General features: G+C 51.5%; 7 protein-coding genes across 7 annotated transcripts; all 7 read left to right on the forward strand.

The window, feature by feature from the left end:
* Positions 1 to 1,133: 1,133 nt before the first annotated feature.
* POX_a00144 (uncharacterized protein) lies at positions 1,134 to 1,500 on the forward strand (the record flags this gene model as incomplete). Its single annotated transcript, XM_050109092.1, has 3 exons — positions 1,134 to 1,192; positions 1,235 to 1,243; positions 1,302 to 1,500. 3 exons carry the CDS (start codon positions 1,134 to 1,136, stop codon positions 1,498 to 1,500), a joined length of 267 nt encoding a protein of 88 aa, XP_049972860.1.
* A 956-nt stretch (positions 1,501 to 2,456) lies between these two features.
* On the forward strand, positions 2,457 to 3,850 carry POX_a00145 (uncharacterized protein; the record flags this gene model as incomplete). Its single annotated transcript, XM_050109093.1, has 4 exons — positions 2,457 to 2,543; positions 2,676 to 2,960; positions 3,058 to 3,384; positions 3,473 to 3,850. 4 exons carry the CDS (start codon positions 2,457 to 2,459, stop codon positions 3,848 to 3,850), a joined length of 1,077 nt encoding a protein of 358 aa, XP_049972861.1.
* A 704-nt stretch (positions 3,851 to 4,554) lies between these two features.
* Positions 4,555 to 5,918, forward strand: POX_a00146 (uncharacterized protein; the record flags this gene model as incomplete). Its single annotated transcript, XM_050109094.1, has 4 exons — positions 4,555 to 4,738; positions 4,786 to 4,913; positions 4,978 to 5,138; positions 5,195 to 5,918. The coding sequence occupies 4 exons, from the start codon at positions 4,555 to 4,557 to the stop codon at positions 5,916 to 5,918; spliced, it is 1,197 nt and encodes a 398-aa protein (XP_049972862.1).
* A 56-nt stretch (positions 5,919 to 5,974) lies between these two features.
* POX_a00147 (uncharacterized protein) lies at positions 5,975 to 6,433 on the forward strand (the record flags this gene model as incomplete). The annotated part of the gene is made up of 1 exon (XM_050109095.1): positions 5,975 to 6,433. The coding sequence occupies one exon, from the start codon at positions 5,975 to 5,977 to the stop codon at positions 6,431 to 6,433; it is 459 nt and encodes a 152-aa protein (XP_049972863.1).
* Positions 6,434 to 7,226: 793 nt separating this feature from the next.
* POX_a00148 (uncharacterized protein) lies at positions 7,227 to 11,135 on the forward strand (the record flags this gene model as incomplete). The annotated part of the gene is made up of 1 exon (XM_050109096.1): positions 7,227 to 11,135. The coding sequence occupies one exon, from the start codon at positions 7,227 to 7,229 to the stop codon at positions 11,133 to 11,135; it is 3,909 nt and encodes a 1,302-aa protein (XP_049972864.1).
* Positions 11,136 to 14,134: 2,999 nt separating this feature from the next.
* POX_a00149 (uncharacterized protein) lies at positions 14,135 to 15,798 on the forward strand (the record flags this gene model as incomplete). Its single annotated transcript, XM_050109097.1, has 2 exons — positions 14,135 to 14,414; positions 14,567 to 15,798. 2 exons carry the CDS (start codon positions 14,135 to 14,137, stop codon positions 15,796 to 15,798), a joined length of 1,512 nt encoding a protein of 503 aa, XP_049972865.1.
* A 2,483-nt stretch (positions 15,799 to 18,281) lies between these two features.
* POX_a00150 (uncharacterized protein) lies at positions 18,282 to 22,838 on the forward strand (the record flags this gene model as incomplete). The annotated part of the gene is made up of 3 exons (XM_050109098.1): positions 18,282 to 18,657; positions 18,709 to 22,733; positions 22,803 to 22,838. 3 exons carry the CDS (start codon positions 18,282 to 18,284, stop codon positions 22,836 to 22,838), a joined length of 4,437 nt encoding a protein of 1,478 aa, XP_049972866.1.
* Positions 22,839 to 23,243: the final 405 nt, after the last annotated feature.

The following is a 23,243-nucleotide window of genomic DNA, read 5'->3' on the forward strand; positions in this document are numbered from 1 at the left end:
ATAGTTTGCATTTTACCCCACCGAACCCCTCAGGATTCTTCGCTGGGGCAGAAGAGGGAAAGAAAAACGAGGAGGGGTGGACGTGCAGCAGGATGAAAATCCGGGACAAATTATGGAGCGAGAGGAATCCGGTTAGCGGGTGGAGATCTGGAGAGCATGTGTGGTTGAATTGGTCCGGTACGATGAACATCTCCAGCACACGAGGTCTGTCTACTCAGCAACGTAGTCCGGATCAATGGTCGCTGTATTTGCCTTCCCTTGCTCGTCGAGAGAGGCCGTAAGCTACATTACGGTGCAGCTCCGATGTCAAAGCCATCCACGGTGGCTGCCATTGTCATGCGGGCTTGGACGCCCAGAGATCCAGAGATCGATCTCCCGTGCCCGAGGCGGTTGTGGCTGGAGGGTTGTCCTTTCCGAGTTGGTGCTGCGCCTTTTGACCGGATGGACAAGGGCAGCCGATGGCCGTGAGTTTGGCAGAGAGCCTTTTTCTTTTTGTTATCTCTCTTTGATTTTTCCCGCACCAATTTCATCCCGTCGACCGTGGTCGGATTCACGTGGACCAGGCCGATCGGTCCTTGTTAAGGACCCAAGTGCCCGAATTTTGTCTTTCCACGTTCCGAGAAAAGAGTTTCAGGCCCCTGAAACGGCCTCCTTCAATCTCCAGTCTGCCTATCTCCCAAGTCCCGCCGAAGGGGGACCGATAGGCAGAGAAGGAGAGGGGCGCCCGGAGTGCGGTTGACCGTGGGATGGGCACGTCTCCAGTTTGATTCAGACAAGACCCGCCAATCAGCGCATGGGACCCAGTGGGCGAATTGTGGGCGCAACCATTTTCGACACCCGTGCGCATCGCGACTCCGTCTCTGCGGGATGTTTCGTCCGTCGATGGCCCGGTGCCAGGTGGCAGCTGAGGGGGTCGCTCTGATGTGTGGTGGTCGGCATCGCCGGCCTTTTAGGGGGAGCCTATTGAAAGGGTTAATCTCTTGGCTTCTGATTCCAAGACTGCTTGGTATGAATCCGGTGAATGCGTGACCCCGACGATTTAGAAGATCCCCGGCGGTCGGACAGCTGGACGGGCTTAGCTTGAATTGTGTCAATGAAGCAAAAGCTGAAGCGATCCTACCCGTGGGCTCGTCATGTGGGTGGATCGACCTATGTCAATCGCATGCTTCTTCGACTACAGTCCTGGCCACTCGTGAGTATATCCTAGCCATTGAGTTGATTGTGGGTGAGCTAGGGGGACTTGGTAAGTCTTGTAGTGGGTACATTCAGTGGGAGGATGAACTACTACCGTTCGGTGGTAGGGGGGTACTCAACCTCTTGATCACCATCAGGGTGGTCATTGCCAAAAGCAGCTGGTCTAAACTTCCTTTGCATGCAGCCAATCTGTACGGAACGGCCCAAGCTCAAGGGGGGCGCGCAGGCATCGGCATCAAAGCTCTTGAGGAGACCGTAGCTTATGCACCGCACACACTCATAGAACTCGCCTCCCAATTCCAGTGATACAGATTACCCACGGACAGCAAATAGTGATTGCCCAGTCTGATAATAAAAGCCAGGTCACTTGTCCGTCAACACACTGCGTGGCTGGATCCAACATCATGGTTCAAGCATTCAATATTTCTTAGGAGGGCAGTCAGATCCAATGACGTAAAGGGCCCTTGAACCGGTGGCTACATCAACTGGATGCAATAGGGCTTTGCTCCCGAGCCACCGGCCCGTAGGAAATGTCAAAGTTTTTCATCGTGTTTGGTGACCGATTTGCCGAGAAAATCGAGGTTGCCCCAGAAGGTTTGGCACCCGACCAGGAGAACCTTAACGTGTCATGAAAAACGTATTTGAGGCCGTCGAGCTTCGGAAATAAACCGAATGGTCGAACTTTTGAATGGCCGAACGAGACGATTATATACCTCGTCCAGATTGGGGAGGAAAAGGGGGGGGGGAGACGCTGCCAGTCTGGTCTGCAAGCCCCAGCATAATCATCAAAGAACCATGACGTTCTTTGCCCCCCGTTTCTCGCCCTTAGTGTGCATACTGGAGACCAGAGAACCACGAAAAAAAAATTATGATTCCTCCCCTCCATTCAAAACGAGGGGGACACTCATCCACTCTGGCGACCCACCGTCCAAATGGGAGGCCCAAGTGGGTAGCAATTCCATCCTTGGGTGGACAGCGGGTGGGTTTGGGGCACTGGGAATTTATAACGTCGTCAGCGCCTGCCTGGTCGTTCTGGTTCTGCTGTAACCTTTCTCCGTCGACTGTGTCTCTTGTCACCGACAATCGCGGTCCGCTCACTTCTCTTCTTCCTTCATCCTCACTTTCCCCATTCTCGGTCTCTTCCCCCCCCCCCGTCTATCAATTCTCCCCCATCCTCTTCCCACCTGGAAACTGTTTGGCGGAATCTTCACTTCCGATTCCGAATCAATTTATTCTTGTGACGCTTCATTCGGCCACCCAGCATGGAAAAGACTCAGGTTCTGCTGGTTGGTGCCGCGGGTGAAACCGGCGGTTCAATCGCCAACGGTCTTATCGAGGATGGCTCTTTTGTAGGTGCCTTTTGATTTCCTCACACTATATTCACACTCATCCACGCTCTCCCGGTCCCTCTCTGTCACGATGAAGTTGGCACCAAATAACAAAAAAACGACCCATCGCTGACTCTCGATCTCCGGTTCTAGGAAGTCCACGCTCTCGTCCGCCCCGCTTCCGTACACAAGCCCGCCGTGATTAAACTCCAAGAACGGGGCATCCAAATCCGCAAGGGTGACCTGAAGGCGCCCGAGGAGCAGCTCATCGAGTTGCTGGCAGAGATTGATGTCGTCATTAGCTGCGTCGGCCCCGCTGAGCAGCAAGATCAGATTCCCCTCGCCAAGGCCGCAAAGAAGTGTGGTGTGAAGCGATTCATTCCCTGCGGTTTCATCACCGTGGCCCCGCCAGGTGGGGTGATGTGGCTGCGCGATGAGGTAGGTTGGAAATAGTCGCCCCATGCTCTCTCTCTCTCTCTCTCTCCCTTCTCGGTGTCAACGTTAGTCTAATCATGCATTATCGCCTTGCCTGCAGAAAGAGATTGTGTATAATCAGATCCGGCAGCTCTGGCTGCCATATACCATCGTCGATGTAGGCTGGTGGTACCAGCTTTCCTACCCGCGTCTCCCCTCCGGCCGTGTTGATTACGCCATGACCTCCGGCAACGATGAAATCATCGGCAATGGCAACAAGCCCACCGCTCTCACCGATCTGCGCGACATTGGGCGATACATGGCTCTCATCATCAAGGACCCTCGTACCCTGAACAAGAAGATTCTCGCATACAACCAGGTCTCCACGCAAAACCAGATCTACAGCTTGATGGAAGAAGTGAGCGAGGAGAAGATCGACCGCAACTATGTACGTCATGAACTGATACGGCTCTTATTCTCCGTCATCCCTCTGTTCAATTCCTTCTGTTCTTCCGGTACTGACGCTTGGATGGTAGGTTTCCGAGGAGACCATTTGCAGCCGTGTCTTGGCCGCCCGACAGGCTAGCGAGACCTATCCATTCGACCCGATCAAGTTCGTCCCCCGCTACCTGGCCGAGTACCAATACTCCTGGGGTATTCGCGGCGACAATGATCCCGAGTACGCTCGTTACCTCGGCTACTACCTGACTCCAGAACTTTACCCTGAGTTCAAGCCCAGCGACTTCCGTCAGTACCTCGAGTCGGTTGTACGCGGAACCGCCAAGGGAGTTTACCAGGATCGCATCGTCTCCCGCAAGCATCAGCGCCACTTCCCCCGAACCGAGTCCAGTGACTCGCTCTATGCTCGCATCTTCCCTCGAACCGAGTCTAGCGACTCTCTCATGTCACGTTAATTCCATCCTGGCATCTCTAGGACGGCGGATTCGACCCGTTCTCGCCCGGAGGATCAAGGGTTCCTTGCTTTTCTTTTCTTGCTTAACGACATGATATTCTTCCCATGAGGCACATTTTCCCTATCGCTATGAGCCCGACAACGAACGAAACAGAGTCGGTATCGAGGGCTGGCCCTCTTGTTGGTGTTCATTTCGAGGCGTTTGGATATTCTTTCGGGCCGGCGATCAATGACAATCACATCAATCAACCTGATGGACATGATCAAATCAATTTTCACGGGCGTGACTTACACTGCCTCGAGTCGACGGCAATGGATGTGCCGCGTACGAGCTCTGGGTCTCGAAATTGCTGGCACTCGCTCGGTTGTGCATTTCTTTTTTCATTTCCCCCCCTTTTCGTTTTTCCACCCTGGCTTGTTATTACATTTTGCACGCATTATTTCACGCAACTTGAGCTTGGTCCGTCTCCACGGAGCGGGTCGTCCCTGCATATAGAAGAAAGAAGAAATATCGAACATGATTCTCTCCACTTATCTCAGGTTCTTATCACGCATTGGCACCTTCCGTATACTCCGCTACTCCTTCCGCACACACATTCCATCGAGGCCTCTGCTTGCCAGCTTCAAGCTTCCCTGCACAAAGCCGCTGACTAGGTACCGATCTCGTGTCTACTTCCAGCTGACCGATTGAAACTAGAAACCCAAATGGATGAGACTTCGTCCGTGAGGCGACGTCTTCATTCTTCCGAGGAGAGTGCAACCCACACAGGTTGTAGAGATTTCATCTCGTCAACGAACTCGATTCATCCACGTCACAAGCCCGACGACCGAAATGAAGGTTTCACGGGGATCTACGGTTCTCTGACGCCATGGAAAGCAGGAGTTATCAGTACGTTCCCCCAAGCTATGAGTCATTCCGACAACACGATCTTAAAGTGAAGCACAGGCATGGGCTCGGCGATTGGGACTGGCTTAATGATTGGCAGCGGGCGAACTTTGGCCATGTAAGCCTCCTATTGATCGTTTCTGCGCTGCAACTGCTGATAGGGCCATCCAGGGGCGGAGTGAGTTGATCTGTCGCGCGTTGGAAGTCTGCAGGAACTAATCGCTGATCAAATCCGCTCCCAGCCCGCAGCAATCTTGGTCTCATACACGTTGGTCGGATTCACTGTATACCTGGTTCTTTCTGCGCTTGGCGAAGTCGCTGCATGGATGCCAGACCCATCGACCGTGGCTGACCAGGCGTTTCGCTTCTGTGATCCAGCGCTAGGCTTCGCCCTCGGCTGGATGTAAGTTGACTATGCACACAATATCTCCGCTCGAATACCCTCTCACCCGATTTTAGATATTGGATGAAATATGCTGTGATCACGGCGAACCAGTTGACAGCTGCAACCCTTGTGATCTCTCTTTGGCTGGATACCCAGAATGTCAATCCCGGAGTGTGGATTACAATCTTCCTCGTGCTGATCACGGCCGTCAACTATACTCACCACTCACTGCCAAGCCAGATCGAGTTTTACATATCGATCATCAAACTCCTGGTAATGAGCGGCCTGATGATCCTATCTCTGGTGCTGGTCCTTGGAGGAGGTCCGAACCGTCACCCCACAAGTTTTCAGTATCGTTTCAGGACAGGGTTTTCCGTGCAGACCAGCGATAGCGTTGAAGTCTTCTTTCACACGTGTGGGGGACTATCATCGGCCACATTCGCCTATATCGGCAGTGAACGATCGAACATTCTGGCTCGATCACCCAACGTACCCCAGGCTATGAATCGGGCCATCAAGTACACGTTCTACCGCATTCTTATCCTTCACCTTGTCGGGATCACGCTGCTGGGCCTGATCTTACCGTATCGCACGGTGGGCTTGTTCGGATTCCGGATTTCTACCGCAAAAGTGGCCGCGTCTCCGTTTGTGGCCGCATTGATCGTGGCGGGGATTGGCGTCTTGCCCCATATACTCAATGCGTGCATACTGGTCTTCATCCTCTCGATCGCCACCTACGATCTCTATCTGGCCACGAGGCACTCTCGGATTTGGCCCTTCGAAAACGAGCTCCGGTAATTTTGGCTCGGGTGAACCGTAACGATGTTCCGGCTTATGCGTTGGCGGTCTCGGCCATGATCGCGAGCTGGGCCTACGTCAATGTCACCAAGGACTCCAGCATTGTTTTTGCATATCTCGTAGACCTGGTGACGATGCTTGGTCTTTTGACCTGGGTTTCCATTCTCATCACCCACATCTGTTTTGTTCGCGCTCGTCGGGCTCAAGGCATCCCCGATAGTGCTCTCGTATTCCGGGCACGTTTTGGACTCACTGGCACATGGTTAGCGTTGAGCTTGTGCGTCTTGATCTCGCTGACCATGATCTTCAACTCGCTGCCCATTCATGACCACAAGATTCGGTTCGATATCACCAAATTCGTCGCTTCGTATGCTGGGATCCCCATCTATATTACGTTATACCTGGGTCATCGAATCATCTTAAAGAGCAAGCATATCGACCCCCGAGACGCGGATTTCTGGTCCGACAAACGAGTCGCCACTCCGCCAGGAATCGAGTTGCAGCCCATGAGCTAGTCATGATCACTTGCCATGATATATGGGAGACTGGGTGCTGGAGTATTGTCGCATGGTCATCATCATGCGAAGAGGGTGGGTAGTATTCATTTTACTTTCTGCATACCTACATTTGTTCTGCAGGTTTCCTTTCACAACGCACTGCATTCGTTCAATCCCCCGTCCGAATGTAAATAGTACTATACAGCCTCGAATCGCTCGCCTGGCTTTGCCCTCATGCTGTACAAACATGTTCGTAGGTTCCAGTCAAAGGCCATGCCATTTAAATGTTTTCCCTGTCGATGCCTCTCTTTTCGAAGCCAGGTGGGCCGCGCGGGCGCTTAGCATGTTGGTGTTGAATCGTTGCAGCGCAAGCCCGAAGGTGCCGTCTCTGACCGAAGCAACTTCGTTTCTTTGATCAGTCCAGGACCCCTGCAAGCGGGGAAATTGAAGGTCTCGAGTGGCTTTTTTGTTTGCTTTTTTTTTTCTAATACAAATCCAAGATTTGTTTGCTTCGTCTCCACATCACTTGGACTGCCTCCAAACGGGCTGTCATGGGGCGACATCCTCCCAGCTTAATCTAGGTGTTTGTTTGTTCATCCTCGGCACTGAGGTGGCTTTGGCCTGTCAATTGTGGAAAACACGGCGTGTGCGATAGCTCGACGACGAGCTTCACCCCCCCCCCCCCCCTCCCCTCTCTCTCCTTCTCGAACACTTGTCTGACGTTGTGAACGGGCGACTCCCTACGGCGCACGTGGGTGACATTTCTTTCGCGAGGGAGCATTTTACCATCTGCTATGGTGCCACCGAAAGAATGTCAATCACCCCACAATATTCCCGTCAGAGTGTGGGCAACTTTATCGATTATCTGAATCGTCAGTATGGCCTTGAGATCCCAAATCCCAAGATTTGCTCGCCGCAGGCCCTAGAGAATCAAAATTCGCTCAGATGGCGGGTCTACAAGGGAACCAAACGTTTGTTCTATCAACGCAGGGTTGGACTCGAGCGTCTCGTCTACGGATTTGGTGAGTGGGTAGAAGGCCAAGATAGGCCAGTGGGACCGACTGCGCGGCCAGCCCGATCCAAGCGACAACATAGCGAGGAGCCTGGACTTCTCGAGGACGAGGAGAAAGAGAAGAGGCTTCGGTATTTGCTCAACCTGATCGAGGATGAGATCTGGGAGGTCGACGGGGGAACTGTGAGAGGGAAGCGCATCTCGGGGAACTCGACGGAGCGGTCCGCGCCATCCGTTTCACCTAAAGAGCGACGATTGATACAAATCGGAGGCGACGATGACGAAGATGAATTCCACACAGCGCCAAATTCGCCAACAAAAGCTGCTCGGCCTGTCCAATCGCCTGGGCTGGACCTGGACAAGCTGGAATTGACACGCCAGGACGGAGAAGATGACGAAGCCGTTCGTGAGCTTGGAGCGATGAGACCACCTCCTTCGAGCTTTGTGGAGAGGCTGACAGCCGTTCAGACGGCTGCTCGAAGGGATCCGATCAAGCGCTATGACGCGGTCTCATCCGCCATCCACGAGGATCTGAATACGAGCTTCATGACGACGACGACGACAGCCTCATCGGTATTTACATCCCGTTACGATCGGTCTTTCGATACCACGGTAACGGATATCACTGAGCCACTGACGACACAAACAACATACACCGATTCCGTGGTTGATTGGATGGAACGAACCGTGGATGCTGATTTATCTGATCAACAGATGGCTGGCGTTTATGGGCAAGGAGAAAGAGACGCAATCTTTAAGGATCTTGTGCAGAGTCTCTTGCAAGATGGGCCTTTCTCTTACAAACAAACCCTTGGTGGGAAGGTTCCGCTCCGTTTTCGGTATGAACTCGAGCGGATTGGAAGAGCGTGGAATGTCCCTCTTTCGGAGATGTTCAGGGGTGACCATGATCCATTTGGGACCCAGGATTCATTCTGGGAATGGATTCGAAACGACCATACTCAGCGCCACGGACAGGATGTACCGGAGCGGTCACCTGCCAGAGCGTGGGATGCAGCCGTGGATACTTTTAAAACGGAGAGAGCCTCAGAAGTAGTCATCATGTCCGGTAAATTGGACTGGTGTTTGCAGTCCGAGCCTGGCATCTTGAAATTGAATCTGATGCCCCTCAAAACGGACAAGACCTGTCGATTCCACAGAAGATTTGGCTCGGATAGATTTCTGACGCTTACCTTGCTCGCTCCTGCTCTCCCGCCAAAGCATCTTCGATATCTGGATCATCCGTCCGTTCTGCGCGAGAGCATTGCGTACTGGCTTACGCAGCACGATCATCACTGCCTTGGAAGAACGTGGCGGCCATTTTACGTGGAACAGGGAAAGTCAAAGACCAAAGAGCGCAAGGATCCCTATTTTCATGTGGAACTCTTTGCGATAGATGGCATCGATTTCATTCACCGTCCTCTTCACATGCGACAGCCGATTGCGCCTCCGAACCAGAAGGGCGATGCTCATACCCCCATGAGCGTGGAGGACTTGCTCGAGTGGCATATGCCTTCGTCGGAAAACGGAGACCAGAGTAATTGCAAGCTGTTTCAGCGAATTTCCTTGGGTCTTTCAAAAACATGTGCGTCTGTGGCCCTCCAACCGTCACAGGTTCTTCGCTTAAGAGATGATCCCTCCCGGAAACTTCAGATGAATGATGGATGTGCGCTCATGTCCAGGGGGTTAGCAAATGCTATTTGCGACAACCTTGGTATTACTGGCCCTACACCCAGTGCTTTTCAGGGTCGTATTGCCGGTGCAAAGGGACTTTGGATGGTGGACAGACATCAATCCTCGATCCGCAGCTTTTGCCAAGTTGATATCGGCCACGCAAATGGTATCTGGATTCAAATATCCGATACACAACTGAAGATTTTCCCTCACCCGCAGGATTGGGCCGATGATTATGATCCGGAGAAACTAGTCTTTGAGGTTGTCAAGTGGTCGAAGCCGCTGAACCCGGTCAACTTGAATATTCAGCTGTTGGTCATTCTAGCTCACCGTTCCAATTGTCGCAATTATATTGCCGAGTTAACCCGGAAGAGTATTCGAGACCCTTACGACAAGCTCGCTGAAGTTCTCGAGCGAGACAGTAATGTCGCTTGCCGTGCGCTACTGCAAGAGCTCAAGCCCTGCGGGGGGAACCTTGCCAACAAGGCACGTCAGCTGGATCAATGGGTGGCGAACGATGCCGAATTCATCATGCACATGTGTGAGGCGGGATTCTCTCCGCAAAGCTTCTATCCTCTTCGCAAGCGAATCAGATATTTTTTGAACGAGATTTTGGAACGCTACATAGAAGATCTTCACATTTTGGTTCCCCTTTCAACATATGCATTCTGCATTGCGGACCCTTATGGGGTGCTGCAGCCGGACGAGATTCATTTTGGCTTCTCGAAGAATTGGAAAGATCCCAGTGGGACTTTTGAGGACAACATATTAGAGGGGATGGATGTGCTTGTTGGCCGACTGCCCGCGCACCTTCCTTCTGACATTCAGCGGCGACGCGCAGCGTGGAAGAGCGAACTGCGACATTTTAAAGATGTGATTGTATTTCCCACAACCGGTGATCAGCCTCTAGCTGATCTGCTCTCAGGGGGTGATTACGACGGAGACACGCCCTGGATTTGTTGGGATCCAAGGATCGTGGAGACTTTTCGAAATCAACCCAAACCCACTGAAGCCTTACCGGTAGAGCATTTTGGATTGACGAGGTATTCCAAGCCCATGTCCCAAGTGCACTCGACAGAGGAGTTCTTACAGGGGGCTTTCGAATTCAACTTGACAGTGTCGAATCTCGGGCGATGCACTCTCGAGCATGAGCGGATCGCTTATCACAAATCTCTTGACTGTTCCGAGGCCAAAGAGCTTGCCTGCTTACTGGGCCATCTAGTCGACGGCCGCAAGGGGGGTGTCCATCTGTCCGAGCCCGCCTGGCAAGCATTTCGCCAAAAGATCAGTCCTAGCGGACGAGCACCCCCTGCTTATCGAGATTCCAAACAGAAGCCCAAGATGGCCAACATCATTGATTACCTCAAGTTTGAGGTAGTTTGGACGGAACGCCGCCATATTCTCTCCGAATTAGAGCGCAGATTTCCCGAAACCGAGTCCTTCGACCAACTGGACGAGGACTTGATCCGCCCCTGGAGGGATGCGCAAAGTGCAGCGAAAATCGACAGAGACCAAGCCTCTGGCGGTGATCTTGATCATATCTTGGACCAAGTCTCGCAATCTATTGGCACCCTGCACAAAAACTGGATTGATCTGAAAAATGACAATGAGCCCTACACCACTCGGCTTCGTAAAACTGCCGAAGCTGCCCGATCACTCGATCCTCCAGAAACCGGAACACATCCGCTAGCCCATACCTGGCGCAATAGTTCGTACGAGTGGCGCAATTTACTTGCCTCGTGCTGTTACCATCGGTATCGAAATTCTCTTTTCCCGTTCCATGCCTTTGGCGACACTTTGTGCCAGTTGAAAGCTTCGACTCGGCCCTTCCGGAGTATTACCAATGAGATGGTTGCTTGTCTGCGGATCAATCAGAAGATGGCGAATCGTCTAGTGGCAGGGGAGCTTCTCGCGCAGGGAGTCGAGGAGGCGGCTGATAGTCAGTATGAGGGCGAGGATGCGATTGTGGAAGCCGTGTCCTGGAATCAGGATGCGCAGTTCTACGACGAGTTGGATGACGGGATGTCTGTGGAGTGAGGGGAAAGTAGAAACCAATGCAGGGGCGAGCAGGCCGAGGAACGAGGTGAATTGTTTGTTGAAAGTTGCAATTTGGTTATTTCTGGGCTCAGAGGCGTGAAGATGAGGCCTCTTTGTTGCTGTATATGTCGATTTTGCGAAACGATACCCCTTTCATGTTATGGTTGTCTTGGTCTGTACTGGCGAAGTTAGCCCCGGTTTTGTTGATCAGATCCATGATTTCAGTGTTCTTCGATTGACTAACCATGTTTGATCCCCATGATTATGCCCAACTAGCTGCTTTTACATACTACGACTGATGGTACCTATCTATGATGCAGCATACTTATCAGGTTAGGTGGGTAGGCAAGTGTCCATTTCATTGAGATTTGAGATATGTCAGCGGCTTGGGGATGGGGAAATAGATTCATCGTTGCGGGAGATGCAGTGATAGATTTGCCACGAGGCGTCCATTTCTGACCGACAACCTTCCAACTTTCGGGGTATTATTGCCTGTCTGAGGTACAAGACGGCTGAGGTTGGTGTGACTGAAGTCCCTCAGGCATTGATCCATCCATCAATTCACCTGAGCCATCTGACTTTGCAATGCCGCCCCTCATCCGTCTAGCAGGAGTAAATTGAGTTTGCACTGCATGTGATACTTTGACACCCACCGAATATTCTCCATTCCACCCTTGTCGATCGAAAGTCGGGATCTACATTATATTTCACTATTGTGTCACGTTCAAAGCCAACTGCACGCGACTCAAAAGATACAAAATCTGGAATTTCCTTTCACGTTCATGAAACTCGAAACTGTTTTGTTGTCCGCCCCGTCCCGCTAATCGATGACTCGACTCTAGCGCTCTTTGAGTTTCTTAACGCAGCCCAACTTGACGGGGGGGAGGTTCCGTGCCGCGGTCGAGTTTGAACTTTTAGAGTTTGCCGGCTTTGCATTTTGGCTAAAATCTCAATCAATACACCCGTGGTTGCTTCCATGGCCTCGGAAGATTTTGCAGTACATAGAACAGTTTGTTGTTCTAATAGCCGAGATATCAGGAGTCTTTCATGGTGATTGGCTCGAATCTACATGCGGAGCATACATATAAGGTGTTTAAGAATGCATAGGTGAATAGTTGCACACTGCAGAGGTAATGCCTATAGGCATTCATTTGGGCAACTTCCCGTGGTATGGGTGGACGCATTCATCGCGTTTCGATGGGTTGAATCGTTCTAGACAAACTTCTCTCATCGCGGATGGACGTTACTCCACGACTCCTGTTAATCGATAGCATTGAGGAGGCCCTTCTTCTCCAGGTGAGTAATGGTTAGTAGCTACTGGCTACTAGCTACTTGCCAGGATGCTGAAGAAAGCGATCTGCCTCACGATGATCAGCTGGAATCTGCACAATAAACATACTCTCCAAGTACACGTGGGTCAGCCACTCACCTTTATTGATAACTACAGGCTAGCACTCAACCCCTGTCTGGGCGCCCCCACGTTACATATCGGTTGGTGACCGAGAAGTCACTGTACTTGTGTATTACTGTAGATCGCTATAATAGGGATGCACATACTATACATGGTATGGGAGATGCTATACATTTCAATGTGCCTTCAATAGGACGATAGTATCATGTCCAATATGATGCTATTATGGGCCCTCTTGGCATTTCTGTCAAGTTCCCCGTAGCCATGAGCAGCGAGATCGCACTGTGGTTGGAAACTCTTGGCCATTATCAGTTGCCCGAATAGTTGGAGTTCGTCGATTGCATTTCTCCCTGAGTGGTAAACAATGCCCACAGGCTGACCTTCTCTATCAGCCGGGACCTGCTTCACGCAGGGAGCAAGCAAACACTGTTCACTCTAGTGCCTATGACTAGGTGGAATGGACCTCCTGTTATGTCCATGACGAAGACCATGTGGACGGGATGTTATAGTATCTTTGTCGCGGTGACGGAGAAACCGCGGGGTAGGGGGACAAGTCCGTAATTCGGCCAAGTCCAGAGCTCGAGGATTCAGAGGCCCGCTGAATTAGGCAAGTGATTACCCTCGGAGGATGATCCCGGTACATTGGGGGAATGCTGAATTGTCATTGGACTACTGGATACATTTTCCCTCGAACATTTCATAAATTACTAGATCATTTATTCAACGTGCCGGCATGGGAAAGGAGTCCCCTTGGGCGGTACATGAGTATAAGCGAAGGATCAGTTTGTCACGTGCGTTGCAAGATGGCTCGAGTGCTACCGCCGGCATGTGACACGGCGATACAGAGTACAGGCTTGAATCTCCCCGGTTGAGTGACCCTAGGATTTTCATTTCTATTCCACTTGTCGAAAAAAAATTGTGTTCTGTCCACGGTCATGTAAAGGATGTTGATGATTCACCTATAGACAGAAGACCTGTTCAAGAAGGAGGTCTCACCCATTGCTCGCTATGACATAATACATACCCATACTACATACTCCTCCTTACTACCCCTATGCGTTGTGATTTGTACCTGTACTTCAAAGTAATGTGTCTAGCTTATGCGGAAAAGGCGGGATAGAAGTGAATTAGGTTAGTTCAATGAACTAAAAATCGGAAGGTACCTCCCATTACCTGGTGCAGCCAACCACTGGTACGAATCGGCTGTTCACAGGCGCGAGGAAATTCGCGCCACGCTGTACTTCGCAACTCTCTCCCCCCCAGAAGCTCACAAACCACCGCCACCCACCGGAGAGAGTGCCGAATCATCAGCAGAGTCCACTTGGCTGACGATGCAGTCGGTTTCGCTCGTTTATTTATGCTGGGCTCAATTTTTGTTGGGGCGGCATGTGAAAAGGTCCTGAGCCACGGGCCGCTTAGCTAATCCGCGCCGGTGACGGGATGGCACCCCAGGGCGAATTGCACGTGAAAGAGAATCAGCACTCCGGTTCTCTTTTCAGGATCATTGGGTCGATGGCCACCGCGCAAGACGGGGGAAAAAGTACGATTATCGAAACAGTTACTACAAGACTGACACCCGACGAACCGAATGAACCCCGTCATGGAGGCCGAGAAAACGTCCAGCCCCATCCCCACGGATTCACCGGCGGCCTCTTTTCCAAGTAGACTGCCCGTAGGACCATCTCCCTCCTCCGTCGTTGCGGGTACGGCTGGTTTACCTCCACTACACCCTCCGGGTCGACAGAATGCCTATTCCACCATGATGGATCTCGACTCAAGTATTGCCGAGGATCGTGCTCGGCGAGCAACCAGTGTGATTTCGATGGATGATTTGGAAGCTGCTCAGGCGCTAGAAGGGCTCCGATCTGGTATGTACACTGTCGCTCTTCATGCTCTTGCGCCTCTGGGTATCATGTGAATGTGTAGATTCGGAATCGCACCCTGCATCTCAGTCACCAGCCCAGCGCAGGGCTTCGAGTTTGACAGACAATTCAATCAAGGCTGACTCTCCGACCGCTAGACTTTGGTCAATCTCCACGGACAACACGACAGTCTAATACGACGGTTTCGCCAGAGCCGCCGCAACCCGAGCCGCTCTTATCGCTGCTGACCTCTTCTCATCCGTTGATCTCGTCGGCCATCAACGGGTCTGTCTCGGCTTACACTACATCCAAGTCCTATTCCGCTCGTTTCAAATCCGGGGCTGAGTTCATTGAGCGCAATATCGGCTCGCCTGTCGCGAATACCGTGGGAACGGTGGGTCGCAAGACCGGTGTCGAGAGTGGTCTCCGCTGGGCATTACAGCGACGAGAATCCGGGTCGGAAGCGAAACCCTCCAGCAAACGCCGCAAGATGGTCGCAGGCGAAACCACTTCAGAATCAATTCAGGATGGGGACACCACCGATAGCGCAATGACGCTATCACGAACTCGAAGTTCATCAGATCTATCCATGGCGGATACGCTACCTCCATATGATGAGATGCGTTCCCCTCGCTACGAGGAGAAACCGGGCCGACAGGCTCCCGGCACATGGCAGAGTCGGTTGGTGATTTCAACGTCGGGTCTCGGCGTCGCCATGAGCGAGGAGTCCCTGCGTAGTCTGCAGTACTGCCTGACCTGGCTGCGATGGGCAAACGGGCGTCTGGGACGAGCCATTGTGGCTCTTCAGAAGGCAATGGCAGAATGGGAGAACGAGAAGCAGCGTGAGGGCACCGACCTCGAGGGTGGACCGCGGGCGGACAACGCGGACAGCGCCTCTCTCCTCACTCAGCGCATGCAAGCCGTGAAGACGGATATTCTTTCTACCCTGAAGCAAGTGGTGGATGTAGTATCCAAGTATGCCGGTGGCGCCCTGCCAGAGAATGCCCGGCATCTGGTCCGCCGACACTTGACGTCTTTACCCCATCGCTTCCAGATGGCAAGCACATCTCAGCCGCCCCCAGATTCACCCGAGGCATCCTCGGATGCGAGAGTCGGTGCGCACCGAGTGCTCGTATTGGCTAACGAGGGCTTGGATATTCTCGGTCAAGTCAGCGGTGTGGTGAATGACACTCTTGTCAGCGCTGAGCACTGGTGTGAGCGCTTGGGACGCAAGCGCCCGGAGAACAAATCCGCCTCTGACGCGGAGAAACAGAGCCATCTCCCCCCTACCTCCGCTGTTCAGACGGAGGGTGCGGATATCAAGCCCCCCATTGTGTCCGAGCCGGTACCACGGGAGGACATTCAAATGACTGGAATCGAAAGGGCGTAGTTTGGAAAAAAAAATTGCCGTGGACTTTTCCGCCGTATTCCCCCTCGTCCAAACCCTTTTTTCGTGACAATCCTTCCTTCTGCTGTTTCCGGACTCTGTCTTCTCTTGTATATGCGTGCCATTGAAATTGGTGTCTGTTCGGCGAGTCTCATTCTTTACTCTGTCTTACACCCGGTGCTTATGACGTTTCTCATGATTGATATCCCTTTTACCATTCGATTCACCCTGTCTCTATCGCAAAAAGATCGGAATGCACCACTTCGAATCTTGTGTCTATGCGTATTTCATCTCTTCCTACATATACGTCTTTCTTGTTCACTGTTTTTTCAACAGTCCTCCAATCTTATCGCTCGTACAACCTTTCAGGATTCCATGTCTTGTTGTTTTTCTGGTATCTCACCGTGCACAGCGCATTCGCTCAATCGTAGCGTCTTAATTCCATCGAGCGAAACACTTTTAGCCCACTCCTGTGCAATCTGTTGAGCCTTTTCAAGTCAGAAGATTTCCAGAGTCTTCAACATGCCATAGATTACCCATCATCAAGACTTTTGTGTCACAGAATACTCGCCGATCTTGCTATCCCGGAATGGCCGTCATCTGGAGCCGTTAGATCTCAGAGGATAGATAATTAACAAATTCAAGATCAGAGCAGCTGGAAATAGGGTTGTGGAAGGCCTTTTCTGCTTTCTAGTAGTGTTCTCCTCGGAATTCTTTCCTGTGTATGGTCTTCCTTGGTTACCCGATAGCTTCGTGGACTGGTTACATGTCAATTCTGCAGCCCGCGCGCTTATATCATGGAAACGGGCACATTCTTCAATTGTGCTTTGGCTATGACGAGGACGTTTTCCGAGGCCTCGACTTATGAGGTTCGGTGTTTATCGTCGCTATTCTGCGGACCTAGTTTTGAACTCTAATTGCTATCGTTAAGCATTATCGTTCCACGCCGTTGCCAGCTACCTCTAGGTGATTGACTGAATCAATTCAAGTATTTTAAAAGATGTAAAACGGTGATTCGCTCTAGTAAAAATCAATTTCGCTGTTGATAGCTGAAGTAAAAAGAGCGGAAACCTCATTGTAGTAACGGATAGATCATGTGTTTGCCGTGCCATTCGCGCCGAAGCGGTCAACAGAATCTCAGCGGCAAGCGTTTAGCCCGTCCTCTCTGATCGACTTTCCAAAGATAATACCCATGCAATTTTGACTCGTGATCGAACCATCATCCCTGCTACAGAATTCTGGTCTGCGTCAATGTGTGGGGTTCTCAGTGGTGAAGAGCCTTGCCCGACCACGCCCTGCCCTACTATGCCGTGGTAGACAGCTCGCGAGTGTTTGACACGCAACTGACTCCCGAGGTTAGATTCCCTTGGCAAAGATTAGAGCCGGAACAAGATGTTGGCACAGCTTGAACAAATTGGCTGCCTTGGAAATCCTGAGCGAGGGGGCTCTTTGCCAGTCACGTCCGCTCGTACAACAGAGGAGGTCTTCGACGAGGGATCTTCATCTGCAGGATGGAAGCCAAACGTCCCGAGAACTGAGCAGTGTTAATGACTCATGGTGAGCTGTGACTTGGCTTTCATTGCTCCTCTCAGTTAGGTCTGCCCATCTGCAAGCCAGGTAATCGTCTGGGGTCATGTGCTCTCAGGCCACGACTGATTTCAAAGCAGGGGTTGAGGAATCCTCCTACGGAAGTTGCCGTTTTTGCCGTTTGAGGGTATACGGGTATACCCACTTCACGCGTTGTGGCCAGTCAAAGGACTCGGAAGCAAGTTCTGGGCGCCACCAGAGACGCATTTCACGTCCATCCCGGGGTTCTACCGCGTGGCCATCCAAGCCCACTCCTACGCCCTTCAACCGGCTTTGCATGCACAAGACGTGATGCTTGCTCGTTTCTGACCTGCTCGGAAGAATGCATCCAATACCCACTCGACGCCTGGTAGTGTTCATGATGATCGTGGCTATGGCCCACCGCTATTTTCCAGCTGTGGTTTCGTCAGGCATCATCAACCACAGCCTAGAACAACTATACTAACCCTAAAAGGTGCCCGCTCCAGGCCCCCAGATCATGTTGCGGCCTCGCAGCGGGGCCCAAAGTGGGTATCAGGGTCGGGAGAAAGATAAAATATCTGAGGCTATGAGCGGATTGGCCAGGCTTTGGAGAAAATAAAATGGGGCGATTGGAGAAAGGTTGATTACTACTATTTTCAGGATCTCCTGTTCAAACATGCACACTTGCACTTGACTGAGTCATCTTGCTGCCGTTTTCTTCCAACGGGCTAGTCCCGGCGATTTTTGTTTCCTTTCAAGACTCAAAATTGCGCTTCGATGTGCCCTGGATCCGTCTTTCCCTCGACCCTTTGCTGACAAGCCTCGGCTTTTGGTTACGCTGAACTTTTGAGTCCATGGAGCTCGGCCGGGAATAGGTCATTTTTGCTGGCTGTGATCGTACAGTTTCGGACTGCGCACTATAAGCGCTAAACGAAATCATGGACCAGAAATTGCCTCAAAGCGAAGCGGAAACGGAATCCGACACCATTTCACGCAACTCAGTCAACTACGAGCAACGTCGGGAAGAAATTCGCTTGTCAAACCCGCAGGGCATGACCTCACCTCAAAGAGGCGTTGACGTCGAAAAGGCTGAACATGAGTTCTCCGAGTTGAACAAACAGTTTTCACATATTTCATACCAGACTCGCCGATTGTCGAAGCAGGCTTCTCGAGCCTCCAAGCCCAATGTCACCACCGAGGACGTCGAGAAAGGTAGTACCGCGGCAGAGTCGGAGGAGCCATGGGACTTAGAGTCTACCTTGCGGGGAAATCGCGCAGCAGAGCAGGAGGCTGGCATCAAAGATAAACATATCGGTAATCTCACGTCTACTTCCTTAAACCAGATCCAGATCTAACTCGTTTTAGGTGTGATCTGGGATAACCTTACAGTTCGGGGTATGGGCGGTGTGAAGACCTTTATCAAAACCTTCCCTGATGCAATCATCGATTTTTTCAACGTGCCTGCGCTTGTAATGCAGTTGTTCGGATGTGGCAAGCAGGGAGAGGAATACAATATCCTAGATGGCTTTAAGGGCCTCGCCTTACCCGGTGAAATGGTACTGGTTCTGGGAAGACCGGGATCTGGATGTACATCTTTCCTCAAGGTGATTGCAAATCAACGGTTCGGATACACCAGTGTCGATGGAGAAGTTCTGTACGGTCCATACGATTCAGAGACATTTGACAAGCGTTTCCGCGGGGAGGCCGTATACAATCAAGAGGACGACGTCCACCAGCCCACTTTGACTGTGAAGCAAACCATAGGATTCGCTCTCGACACCAAGATCCCCGGAAAACGACCACACGGGGTATCTAAGGCCGAGTTCAAGGAACAGGTGACAAGCATGTTATTGCGCATGTTCAACATCGAACATACCGCCAACACCGTAATTGGAAATCAGTTCATTCGTGGTGTCAGCGGAGGTGAAAGACGACGAGTCAGCATTGCCGAGATGTTTTCAACTGCTGCATGTATTTTGTCGTGGGACAATTCGACCCGGGGTCTGGATGCCTCCACTGCGCTGGACTTTGCCAAGTCCCTACGTATTTTGACGAACATTTACAAGACAACAACTTTCGTCTCACTCTACCAGGCGTCCGAGAACATCTACAAGCAGTTCGACAAAGTACTAGTCATCGACAGCGGCCGACAAGTATTCTTCGGCTCTACAGGCGAAGCTCGCGCATACTTTGAGGGGCTAGGATTTCGTGAGAAGCCCCGCCAAACAACTCCTGATTATTTGACAGGCTGCACAGATCCATTTGAGAGAGAGTTCAAGGATGGTCGAAGCGCCGACGACGTGCCCTCCACACCTCAGGCTTTGGCCGAGGCCTTCGAGAAGTCCACGTTGAACCAGCAGTTGAAAAACAGCATGAGCACGTATCGCGCACAAATCCAGGAAACCAACCAGACTTATGACGATTTCGAAATCGCAAATCTTGAGGCGAAGCGCAAATTCACCTCGAAGTCGTCTGTCTACTCGATTCCTCTCCATTTGCAGATCTGGGCGCTCATGCAGCGTCAATTCCTGATCAAGTGGCAGGATAAATTCGCCTTGACTGTTTCATGGATCACTTCCACCGGCATCGCGATCATTCTGGGAACCGTGTGGCTGAATCAGCCTGAAACAAGTGCAGGCGCCTTCACCCGTGGAGGTCTTCTCTTCATCAGTCTGCTTTTCAATGGATTTCAGGCCTTTGCAGAGCTTGCCGGTACCATGATCGGCAGGTCGATCGTCAATAAACACCGGGCTTTTACATTCTACCGACCTAGTGCACTCTTCATTGCGCAGATCATTGTCGACACGACATTTTCCCTGGCCAAGATTTTGATTTTCTCCATCATTGTCTACTTCATGTGTGGCCTTGTCCTCAACGCAGGGGCATTTTTCACATTTGTTCTGATCATTCTTACGGGCTATGTTTGTATGACAGTCATCTTTCGAACGATTGGCTGTCTTTGCCCTGACTTTGATTCTGCCATCAAATTTGTCTCGGTCATAATTACTTGCTTCATTTTGACAAGTGGTTATCTGATCCAGTGGTCCTCGGAACAAGTCTGGCTACGCTGGATCTACTACATTAATCCTTTTGGTCTCGGCTTCGCGTCTCTAATGGTGAACGAATTCAGTCGCTTGACTATGACCTGCACCAAGGACTCTTTGGTCCCCTCTGGACCTGGGTACACGGACATTGCCCACCAGGCGTGCACTCTTGCTGGTGGTGAAACTGGCTCGGCTATCATTCCAGGCTCAAGCTACCTACTTACAACGTTCAGCTATGCGAAAGGTGACCTTTGGAGAAACTTTGCCATCATGGTCGTGCTGATCCTGGCCTTCCTTGCCTCTAATTTGTATCTGGGCGAAACCGTTCGTTTCGGGGCGGGTGGAAAGACAATCACATTCTTTCAAAAGGAAAACGCGGAGCGCAAAGAACTTAATGCGGCTCTTGCTCTTGCCAAGGCCAACCGACAACCCAAGACAGATGCGGAGGCGAGTCTGAGAATCCGCTCAACCTCCGTTTTTACATGGGAAGATGTTTGCTATGAAGTACCTGTACCCTCTGGGACACGTCGATTACTCAATTCGGTTTATGGTTATGTTCAGCCAGGCAAGCTGACCGCCCTGATGGGGGCGTCTGGTGCAGGCAAGACAACTCTGCTGGATGTTCTCGCCGCCAGAAAGAATATTGGTGTCATTTCTGGTGACATCTTGGTCGATGGCCGAGCACCCGGAACCGCGTTCCAGCGTGGAACTTCATATGCAGAGCAACTGGATACTCACGAAGCCATGGCAACCGTGCGAGAAGCTCTTCGTTTCTCCGCCGACCTCCGTCAACCGTTTGAAACACCTCAGTCAGAAAAGTATGCATATGTCGAGGAAATTATCAGCCTACTTGAGCTTGAGAACCTGGCGGATGCCATCATTGGAACGCCCGAGACTGGTCTCTCAGTCGAGGAGAGGAAGCGTGTCACAATCGGAGTTGAACTGGCTGCCAAGCCGGAGCTTCTGCTCTTCCTTGACGAACCAACATCGGGTCTTGACAGTCAATCTGCCTTTAACATTGTTCGGTTCCTAAAGAAACTTGCCGCAGCTGGACAAGCCATTCTCTGTACGATCCATCAGCCGAATTCGGCACTCTTCGAAAACTTCGACCGCCTGCTACTCCTGCAGAGGGGGGGCGAGTGTGTTTATTTCGGTGACATCGGTGCTGACTCCCAGGTCCTGCTGGAATACTTCCGTCGGAACGGAGCGGACTGTCCTCATGATGCCAATCCCGCCGAATGGATGCTTGATGCCGTCGGTGCAGGGCAAACTCGCCGCCTTGGGGATCGCGACTGGGGAGATGTCTGGCGCGATTCGCCGGAGCTTCAATCCTTGAAACAGGAAATTGTCAGAATCAAAGCAGACCGAGCTCGCTTCATCACCGAGACGCATGATCAGGGCCACCAAGCCATTGAAAAAGAGTACGCTTCTCCACTGTGGCACCAAATCAAGGTTGTGGGACGACGTACCCATCTAGCTTTCTGGCGATCTCGAAATTACGGCTTCACCCGTCTTTACACACATATTGTCATCGCGGTCATCACGGGCTTGGCATTTTTGAACCTCGACGATTCCCGTTCATCGCTTCAATACCGCATTTTTGTCATCTTCAATGTCACAGTCCTACCAGCAATTATCCTCCAACAGGTCCAACCAAAGTACGACATGTCTAGGCTGATCTTTTACCGGGAGTCAGCCTCCAAAACATACAGTCAATTTGCCTTTGCCGTCTCGATGATTCTTGCTGAGATTCCGTACAGCGTGCTCTGTGCCGCCTGCTTCTTCCTACCACTGTACTATATCCCGGGATTCCAATCGGCCAGCAGCCGCGCTGGCTACCAGTTCCTCATGGTTCTCATCACCGAGATATTCGCAGTGACTTTGGGTCAGATGATCTCTGCATTGACCCCAAACAGCTTCATCGCGTCATTGCTCAACCCACCAATTGTCATCATCTTTTCTCTGTTTTGCGGTGTGAGCATCCCGAAGCCTCAGATGCCCAAGTTCTGGCGTTCATGGCTTTACGAGCTCGTTCCATTCAAGCGCCTGATTGCGGGCATGGTGGTGACTGAGCTGCAAGGCCGGCCTGTCCAATGCTCTGGATTTGAATGGAATACTTTTCAGGCACCAGCCAACACGACTTGCGGCGAGTACATGCAACCATTCTTTGAACGTGGGGGTAATGGGTATCTGCTGGAGAATGCTACTCAAGCTTGCAAGTACTGTGCGTACAAGGTTGGAGACCAATTCTATTCGGCCTTCAGTATGCACTTTGATGATCGCTGGCGTGATCTAGGCATTTACGTGGCCTATATCGGATCGAATTTGATCATCCTTTTCATTGCAGTAAGTTTGCTTTTTCCTCCTCCGTTTTGGCTACTGGCACTCCCTGGACTTGACTTGGCTGACACACAGAAAAAGTCTCGGTTCTTGAATTTCAACCGACGTTAGATCCCCGAGCATCGGGATGTGATGCGCCCTAATGCGGATAGGTCATGCTTGATTTTCTTGTTCTCATTTTCAAAAGCACGGCATCCACTGCCTCCATTTATCATCTTACATACGGCGTCTTATTCAACAAGACGGGGCTGTCACTGAATGTATTCGCGATTTTTTCTTCAATTTCTTCAATTGCTTAGTATGCCATGTGTTCAACCCTCCAGCGAGCCAGTAGCCACTAAAGAACAGAGAGTAGAATCCGAGGTTAACGCCCCGATTATGTGAAAGTGGAGATTCTTCCCCTCAGTTGCTTGACAGTTGCCGAGTTCCCCAGAAATTGATCCGCGTGAACCCCCACGCAGTTTGACCGGATTGGGCAAGACGCGTGACTTTGACCCAACACGGTCGTCGTTGGGC

The sequence above is a fragment of the Penicillium oxalicum genome, chromosome I, assembly GCF_001723175.1.
Source record: "Penicillium oxalicum strain HP7-1 chromosome I, whole genome shotgun sequence".
NCBI classification, from domain to species: domain Eukaryota; kingdom Fungi; phylum Ascomycota; class Eurotiomycetes; order Eurotiales; family Aspergillaceae; genus Penicillium; species Penicillium oxalicum.